The sequence below is a fragment of the Myxine glutinosa genome, chromosome 3 (assembly GCF_964187855.1).
Source record: "Myxine glutinosa chromosome 3, kmMyxGlut1.1, whole genome shotgun sequence".
NCBI lineage: Eukaryota > Metazoa > Chordata > Myxini > Myxiniformes > Myxinidae > Myxine > Myxine glutinosa.
The window spans coordinates 38,838,288-38,847,981 of NC_136263.1; the positions used below are offsets into that span (position 1 = coordinate 38,838,288).

General features: G+C 44.4%; 1 protein-coding gene across 3 annotated transcripts in view; it reads left to right on the forward strand.

Moving 5' to 3' along the window:
- Positions 1-8,588, forward strand: part of BRD8 (bromodomain containing 8) — a 149,039-nt gene extending 140,451 nt beyond the window's left edge. For all 3 annotated transcript variants that reach the window (XR_010983768.2, XM_068111037.2, XM_068111038.2), the window contains one exon: positions 7,971-8,588. Coding sequence is in view for 2 of the 3 variants with exons in the window: in XM_068111037.2 (XP_067967138.2) it covers positions 7,971-8,016 (46 nt within the window). In the remaining variant the exon portion in view is untranslated. The remainder of the gene's footprint in view (positions 1-7,970) is intronic.
- The last annotated feature ends 1,106 nt before the right edge of the window (positions 8,589-9,694 follow it).

A 9,694-nucleotide genomic window follows, 5' to 3' on the forward strand; every position in this document is an offset into this window, starting at 1 on the left:
CAGACCAGGTAGGCTCTCATATGTAGCCAAAGCGAGTTTTTAAAGGAGATACTCCAACTTTAATTTTGTACGTAGCAGATGGGAGCGACATTTTTTCCGCGCCATCCCTACATCGAGAGTACTAGCGTACTCTCTGATATATATATATATATATATATATATATATATATATATATATATATATATATATACAGTATATATATAGATATATATTGTTTTTTTTTTTTTTTTTTTTTTTTTTTTGCAGTTTTAGAACCCCTCACTTGTAAATACTTGTAAATAATTATTTACAAGTATTTACAAGTGAGGGGTGCAGTGTCCTTGTCCTTGAATTATAATTCTTGTAAATAATTCTCTTCATTTAATAAGGTCGCACCCTTAGTTAGTCCACAAGCAACACGTAGGACACCATAGGACTTTAGTTATTTCCTTAATATGTGTTTCAGATCAGGCTGTGTTCCCAATAGTTGAATCTGCGTTGTATTAATTAAATAAGATAGGTCCTTTTCAATTCCATTCATTTTGCGGCTTGACTCTCTCCAAATTATATTACGCGCCTTTTGTTAGCAGCGTTCGCTGCCTCGCTGAGCTTCCGCCCAAGCGCCGCCATTACGCACGCGGTCAAGCTTGGAGAAGAAGGGGGCGGAGCGCTCAGAACGAGGCGTGGCCCTGTTAAGGGCGGAGCCGGTGAGCCCTCGCTAACCAACCAGGGCTGAGGTGAGCTCACCGGTGGGCGGAGTGCGAGAGTACGCGGCTTGATTTCAAAGCGCACTATATAAGCGCAAGCGCGGCGCCTTTACACAGAGAAGTGCTGAGAGGAAGAGGTGCTAAGAGAGAGAAGAGAGAGACGTGGGGGTGCTCGCATTGCTGCAATAGGCTGAGGCCCTCTAGACCCCTATTGTTGCCGGTTGTTGAGCTCGTTTGTACCAGATGCGTGAGGAATCGGCGCTGAACACCTGAGAAGCTGAGTAAGGAGGTCACGAGCAGAGAACTGCGCATACGGACTTGCGAAGGACTACCCCCCGCCATATGTAAGGTCCGATCGCGCGCCAGCGACACGCAAGCTGCCTCCCATTCTTCAGCCTGGACCGGAGCCGGACCTCAACGCCCTACCATCTGCCTGGACCTTCCTCCCCTACCATCTGCCTGGACCTTCCTCCACTACCCTCCCGTGTAAGTATGTCTGTTTGTCCTGGGGTTAAGTAAGACTGTATAGATAAGCTTGCTCTGTGTCCTGCTTCTTCTTCTTCTTCTTGTACATTCTTCCCTTTCGTTTCCTCTTCTTTGGTTGTTGTAATAAATCCTTTGTTCTTCCTTACCTTTTGGTTTCCTCTCCATTTGATCGTCTTCGTCCTTTCTCTCCATTGAGTACCTGTGGCACGATTTGGGAAACCGCTCAGGATCGGGTTTAGTCCTTTGTTAATGGCTCGGGCTTCGGATTGCTAAACCGCTCGGCAATTTCCATCTTGTCCGCGGTCCGAGCGGGAGTTATCTCCCTGCTTTGCGGTCGGATTGGCACTCAGGTATTTGGGACTCCATTGACCAATCACCCTGGCCAATCTCGACCTGAAAGGAGCGTTATAATTTCCAGGATCGGGGGACGGCCAGCTTAAAAGACAAGGGGATTAACCCCCCCCCCCCCCCCCCCCCTTGGGTAAGGGGAGCGCCGACCCTGAATCCGCAACAATATATATATATATATATGTATATATATATATATATATATATATATATATATATATATATATATATATACTGTATATATATATATACAGTATATACAGTATATATATATATATATATATATATATATATATATATATATATATATATATATATATATATATATATATATATATATATATATATATATATATATATATTATACTGCCAATTCTTCTGATTGTTCTTATGCAAGTTGTAGTTATTTTATTGGTCGATGTTGTTGGTACATTCCATGAATATAATCAATAAATGAGATTGAAAATTATTATCCACATACTTAAAAAAAACAATGGGGGATATTGCAATTGGCTCCACCTGACTGTCTGGCTGTCTTTCATTGCGGCCTGCTCCCTTCTCTTATACAAGTCAGACGAGGTATAAAACAAATGAACATGACTAGGACTTTCAGGAAAGAAAACAGAATTTGAAAAAGGTGTATTAATGGGGGTAGAAAAGGTCAAGGTTTTGGATGGGTGAAGATAAGAGATAGTGGTGAACAGCTGTTTTAAAGATGGAGAGGGGGGAGTGGGAACTGAAGAGAATGGGGGAGACTGTTTCAGAGGTGGGAGAAAAGAGGAATGAAAGCGTGAACGTGAGCAGAGAGTCTCGGTTTCGGCAATTTCATCAGAAGAGGGTTGCCAGCAGATCTTGAGTGTCCTGAAGGAATATATGGGAGACAGAGCAGGGTCAGTTAGGCCAGACAGGAGTTGGTAGAAGACAGAAAGACCACCAACCTGCCTGCGGTGAGAGAGTGAAAGGCCCTCAGAATCACCTTCATCACGGAAGATACCAATGATTATAAAAGCTTTGGTGTCTTCAGTGTGAAGCCGAGCTCGATGTGAGGCAGGAGCACCAGCCCAGAGGGGAGAGCAGTATTCCATTGAGCTGCAATATTGACAGCAGTATTCCATTGCACTTGTTTGAGCAGTTTGTGATTTTATCCAGGTCTGCAGAGAGTGAAGAGGCTGCTGCTTGCCGATCTGTGGGTTGAGATATGGAGCGGCACAGAGTGGAGTCAACAGCAAAAATATAGAGAGGATTTTCCAGAGAGTCGGATGGATTGTAAATGAAGACCAGATAAAGCACAGGGCCCAGAACACTGCCTTCAGGAACTCCAGCCTGGACAGGAAGGGGAGATGAGAGAATTCCATTCAGGGCCACACGTTGATTGCGATCGGAGAGGAAGTCTGCAAGCTATGTGTGGAGGTTTTTCATGGATACCATAAGAGGAGAGTTTGGTGAGCAGAGCGGGGTGCCAGACCGTATCGAAGGCACATGACATGTCAAGGGAGACGGCTCTGATTTCCTGTTTCGCGTTGAGGGCCTCCATCCATTATTGTGACAGCAGAATCAGCATGTCCACAGTAGAGTGGCCTGGTCTGAAACCAAATTGATCATCAGAGATCAAGTCATTGGAGAAGAGAAAGGATTTAATATCAGAGGCGATGATGGATTCCATGACTTTGCTGATGATGGGGAGCAGGCTGATTGGTCTGTAGTTGCAAGGATCTGTTTTTGCACCTTTTTGTGTAAAGTGGTTATGTTGGCTGATTTCCAAGCAGATGGCAGATGACCTTGAGCAAACGTGAGAGTGACGATAGAGAGAGGGTGTGAAAGAGCGGCAGAGTTTATTTTCGGACCCGTGGGCTGATGCTGTCTGGTTCAGTTGTAGAATTAGAGTCGAGGTTTCACTGAAACTTCTCCACCTTGTCAGGAGAGAAGGACACAGACTCCAGGAGCAGCTGGGTTCGACTGGGTAAGGTAGGTACAGAGAGAGATGGGTTTGGGGCACAAGATTTGGAGGCAAACACAGAGTTGAGGTATTCAGCTTTTTCACGTGCAGTGTCAGCTGTGTATTTACCTCTGCAACAAATGGTGGATGGAGGTTATGTTTTCACCCCCGTCTGTCTGTCCGTTTGTGAACAAAATATCTCAAAAGGTTTTGGACGTATTCGGACAAACTTTGGCAGACATGTAGCGTATGTGACACCGATGAAATGATTAGATTTTGGTGAAGATCCGGATTCGGATCCGGCTACAATGATTTTTTAAGTGATTCTTCACCAGTGGGAGATTGGACCAAAAACTATACATAGCAGGATTTCTCAAAAAGTTGTGGACGGATTTGGACAAAACTTGGGGGACCCGTTGGGTGTCTGAAAAGGACGATGTGTTTGGATTTTGATGAAGATCTGAATATGGATTCGTATATGAGAATTGTTTAATTTTTAAGTGATTCTTCACCATTGGGAGATCGGGCCAAAAACGATACAAAGCAGGATATCTCAAAAGGTTATGGATGGATTTGGCTGAAACTCGTTGGAAATGTGTGTGTGACAAGGAAGAATCGATTCAATTTTGGTGAAGATCTGGATCTGGATTCAGCTTGTAGAATTTTTAAAGTGATTCTTCACCATTGAGTGATAGGGCCAAAAACGAGTGGTAGATCAGGGTATTAAAGATTGGTCCTATGGTGATTTCTGTGATTGATTTTGATTATATTTGATTCTGTATTGTGATTATCTGGTCTACTCTGAGATACAACACGTAAACTATTCACAAGGCGGAGGTATGCTCTCCACTGAGTGCCGTTCTAGTTTTTGTATATTTTGTCGAGGTTCATGTAAGCACTAATACACTGAACGGACCAGGACATAACAAACATAAATCGGATGCAAAACAGGCAAAACAAACAGCAGAGAGAGGAGGACAACAACAACAACAGCAGAGTTGAATGTCAAGATAGAGGAAGACTTGGACTTGGACAAGAAATGGATGTGGGGAAGGAGACTAGGAAGCATCTTGTGGATGGATATAGAAGGAAACTCCAAGGAGGAACCACCTTTTAAGGCCATTTCCCCCCGCAGAGCAAGGTTGGCCTTTTTCGGGCACCGTGGTCCCCTTTTTGAAGGAATGTTTTATGGTCGGATGCCCTTCCTGCCGCCAACCCTGTTAGTCGCCTCTTGCGACACACAGGAAATTACCAGTGAACTGGTACTCAATGTGCCGACATTGGAAGGATGACAGGCTGAGTCAACCCCGCTGGTGTTAATTCAGCGATCGACCGGGATTTGAACCCAGGATCCTAGGATCCCAAGCTGGCACCCTAACCGCTAAGCCAACACCAGGCTGAAACTCCAAGGAGGGAAAACTGGAAATTGGGGTGGGGTTATCGAGGGTAGAAAAGATCATGATTTTGTATTGGGGACGATATGAGAAGGTGATTAACAGCTGTCTTGAAGACCTGGAGGAAAGACTGACATTGAAGAGGATGTGGAAGTTGGTTTGACAGGCAGGAAAAAGAGAAAGGAATGAGTGGAGGTGAGCAGTGATCCTGGATTTAGGTCGTTTCACCAGAAGTGGGTTGATGGCAGAGGTGGGTTGTTGTTCACACTCCCACTATGTCTCTCCGAAAAGACTGACTGGACAACCCTCCCATCTACTTTCTCAACAATCCTCTCCAAGAAATTCTGTCACTCAAGCTTTTGGGTCTCGCTATCTGCCATGATCTTTCCTGGGAAAACCACATTTGCAAGCTGGCCTCCAATGCCAGTCTGGGCATCCTCATCCTCCGTCCGCTGCCTCTATCAACTGGGCATCCTCCGTCGTGCGAAGTCCGTCCTTGGCACACCTGAGCTCCTCACCACCTACAAGGCTTTCATCCACAGCTCAATGGAATACTGCACTCCCCCCTGGGCCGGTGCTGTTGCCTCACACCGAGCTCCGCTTCACGCTGTTGAAACCAAAGCTTTCAGAATCATTGGAATCTCCTGCGATGAAGCTAACTCCACCTTTCACTCACTCACCGCAGGCAGGTTGGTGGTCTTTCTGTCTTCTACCGACTCCTCTCCGGCCTTGCTCCCCCAGCTCTGTCTGTGCTCTGTCCCCCAAATATTCCTACAGGTCGCACAAGACCTGCCAGCAACCCTCTTATGCTGAAATTGCCAAAATCAAGACTCTCTGCTCACCTTCACTCTTTCATTCCTCTTTTCTCCCGCCTCTGGAACAAACTTCCTCACTCCCTTCAATCCCACTCCTCCCTCCAGATCTTTAAAACAGCTGCTCATCACAATCTCTTATCTTCCCCCATCCAAAACCTTGGTCTTTTCTACCTCCGTTAATACACCCCAGATCCACTTTTTTGAAATACCAACTTCCTTCCTGGAAGTCCTTGCAGTGTCCTTGTGTTTTATATTTTTTCTCCCACCCCCCCCCCTTCCCACGCCTCCTCCCCCCAAGCCCTTCCACAGATCTCCCGATGTACCTGCTCTCAAATGTTGTGTTTGTGTGCTTCCCCTTCTCTCCCCATCTTGTCTACCGCTACCCTTATTACATGTTTTGTGTGTCTGTTTGATTTTTTGTGTAATAAATGTTAGCTCTTTCACGAGCCTCGATCTTGTATACAAAAAAAAGCCCTCTCCCTCCTACAGATCTCCCGATGTCCCTCTTCTCTACTGTTGTAATTGTGTGCTTCCCTCTCTCTCCCCATCTTGTCTCCCGCTCCCTTTATCATATGTTTTATTTGTCAGTTTGTTTTTATGTGATTAATGTTAGCTCTTATACCCCAGTCACACCGGATCTGCGACCGAAAAATGTTGGAATCGTGGGCAAATCGTAGAAAGAGCGCGCCACTGGTCGCAGAGGTCGTGGGTGATCACCAGAGCAAAATCAGTCGCAGCAAGGTCGATGGTCATGTTCAAAACTTCTGACCTGCGATGCCAAATCGTAAGAGGTCGCAGACAGGTCTTACATGGTCGTACCACCAGTCGCGCGCGGACGCACCACCAGTCGCACATGGACGCACCACCAGTCGCGCATGGACACACCACCAGTCGCGCATGGACGCACCACCAGTCGTGCATGATCGCGGGTCAAGTAGTCGCACGATTGGTCGTGCTACTGGTCCTGCCACTTGACGATTGGTGGTGCCACCTGTCGTACGACCTCACGATCGGTAGTGCGACCAGTCACGACCTGTCCCGATTGGTTGCACGACCTTACGATTGGTGGTACCACCAGTCTTTAGCTCGCAGCTCGCCAAGGCTGTGCGCGTTTACCTCAAGCACTACTACAACAACGTCGGCAGTGTCCCATGGCAGGATAACATGATCTAGGAACTGTTGTGTGAATGTTGGAATTTTGATTTATTTTTTTTGAGATATGTGTATCATATATTATATGCTATGTGTATGATCTATTTTTGCATATCTATTTTGCAATGAACTTGTACAATAAACATGTTATTTCATGGTATGTCAGGAGAAAAAGTAATAATTAGTTGTCTTTATTGTGTGTGTATGGTCTGAGTAATAAATGACTGGTTTATATTACAATGGTCATACAACGCCGATCGATCTGCTCCAATCGTTGGTGATCGCACGACCACACGTACCACCAATCGTACGATGACCTACCACCAGTCTTAAGAGCAATCGCAAATGGAGATCGTAGCAAACATTGCCGATTGGTCGTACCTCGGCCAAATTGCCACCAATCGCACGATCCAGAAAACGTACGATCCAGTGTGACTGAGGCTTTACACGAGCCTCGATCTTGTATACAAAAAATAAAAGTGTACTATGTGAGCCCTGGATGAAAAATAAAATCTACATCAACTTTTGTACTTTAACATTGGGGGACGCATCCATGTATATAAAACCAAAAAACACTGTCCATGAACCATGGAGACCCCAAAGACGCAAAAGACCCTGAAGACCAGAGTGAAGCTGTGATTATGTGTCGATTAATTGCGTACTGTTTGAACGCCGGTTGCATCCTGTCTATTAATTATGTAGGTCTATTAATTACGTATTGTTGGAAAATACCTTTCGACCCTTTAGACTGCTGAGATCCCTTGGACCTAACCCTAACCCTTTGTCTCCCAAGACCCTTAAAGACCCCAAAGAACCAAAAGACCCATTACACCCTAATATCCTGAAGACCCCCAAGACACTGAAGTCCACTTTCACCTTTAAGACCCTTTCAATACTTTAGACACCTTCAGACCCCTTCACCCTTCCAACCTTTTTAAAGCTTTAAACCTTTACAACCAACAAAAGTCCCTTTTAACCCTTTCGACTTTAATGGTGGGGGATGGATTTTTACAAGTGTCGTGCTCTGCACGACACCTTTCTTGTTTGTTTATTGATGTGTGTAGGTATGGTACAAATATTAACTGCAAATATTCCAGCACATTCACAAAACTTGTTTGATTCACAAAACCTTTGGTTGTGGTGATTGTGCAGGTCTGTGGAACGAGTGGAAGGCATTCTACCTTCGAAGCAGACTTGAAGATGAAGAAGAGATGAGCATTGCATTGAGCCGTTATTATTGATTTCACATGTACGATTTGCAGTCGTAATTAATGGCTGAGATCAAGTAGTTGCTGAGTTGGTGAAGCTTCTTGTTTACGATGGTTTGACTTTGCTAGATTCCAATTTTATTGCTGTTGAGAGTAGTTGTTTTAAAATGCTTGATGTGTTTCATCCTACACTGTTCTGTTTTTGAGGTCCATGTCTGCGCCATTACACCAACCTGCACTTTGCTAGTATGGTGTGTCTGCCAAACACACCTCCACATTAGTTGAAGGCCTTTGTCAGTGCATAGACTGGACTTTTATGGCCAAGGCTGGTTTATGAGTTTTCCCCTGTTTCTATTGAGAGGTGTCGAGAGATTTGGGGAGGGGAACACATGTAGATGGCTGGACAAAGGGATTAGAGGTTTGTAACCTGATCTTTGCTGAAGTACACCTGTGTGCTTTCCTTCTCGGGATACGTTGACTCACTGATGTTATTGTAACATTGTTTCAATCGTACCACGTACTGAATTGAATGCAAAGTCTTAATAAACATACCCAGTGCTCACTTTTCTTTGCAAATTAAGTGAAAGTAGGCAGATATTTGCAGCACGGTTTTCTGTCCCCGAGTAGTATAGAGAATGGGCTTCAGGCCTCCTTATGGTGTAAAGTTAACCACTGTTTGAAGGTCTTACAATTGCTGTACATTGGCAACATAAAAGTTCTGAGTTGTGACAAAAAAGTTCCCAGTCATTTTATTGTTATGTCGTTTATTGTTTTTATTTGCTTTTTAGTTTTCTCCACAAAAGCAAGGCTCATACAGCAAAAGAGTTGAGTTCTGCATGCATTGTGTGCGTTTTCAGTGACTCGGTTCTGCTCGCCCGGATACTTTTTACCTGCCTTTGCTGGGGCAAGATGTGCAATTCAAATGGTCTTTTAAACATCATTTTCAGTACTAAGACGAATTTTTTTTTTTTTTTGGGGGATACAAGATCGAGGCTCGTGTAAGAGCTAACATTAATCACAAAAAAACAAACGGACACATAAAACATATAATAAAGGGAGCGGGAGACAAGTTGGGGAGAGAGGGGGAAGCACACAAGTACAACATAAAGGAGTGGCAATTATGAGATGGTTAACCATAATTGTTCTGTTCCTGAATGCAATTCGGACTGACGAAAATATAGGAAATACGAGAAATATCTGTCGATGAGAGCTGGTGAGTTCTTAGTTTCCTGTTCGTAGAAGTGAGCGGTGGCATATAACACACACACACAAGGCAGATGGTGATGGGCAGAAAGACAAGAGAGCAGAAAAATGAGGGAGAGGAGGATGGTGACGAGCAGCATACACTGGAAGAAGAGTTAGCCAACAAAATAGAAGAGATGACATTGATAAAACTCAGAGAAAGACCAAAACGTTCAGCATACGATAAACGTTCAGCAAAAAAACGATCAGCATTGAAAAGAACTATAGCCTCCAGGGAAGCAGAAATCAACTGAACTGACTGGACAACTTTAAAGATAAAGTCAACGTCGTTTCGGAGCTGAAAACAATATGGCGGCCATTTTGTGACGAATCGGGTTGGAATGCAATAGCAACCTACCTTGTGTGCTAAGGGTTAAACATTCTAAGTTTGATCAAAATCTGTTAATATTTGTGGACGCTAGTGTT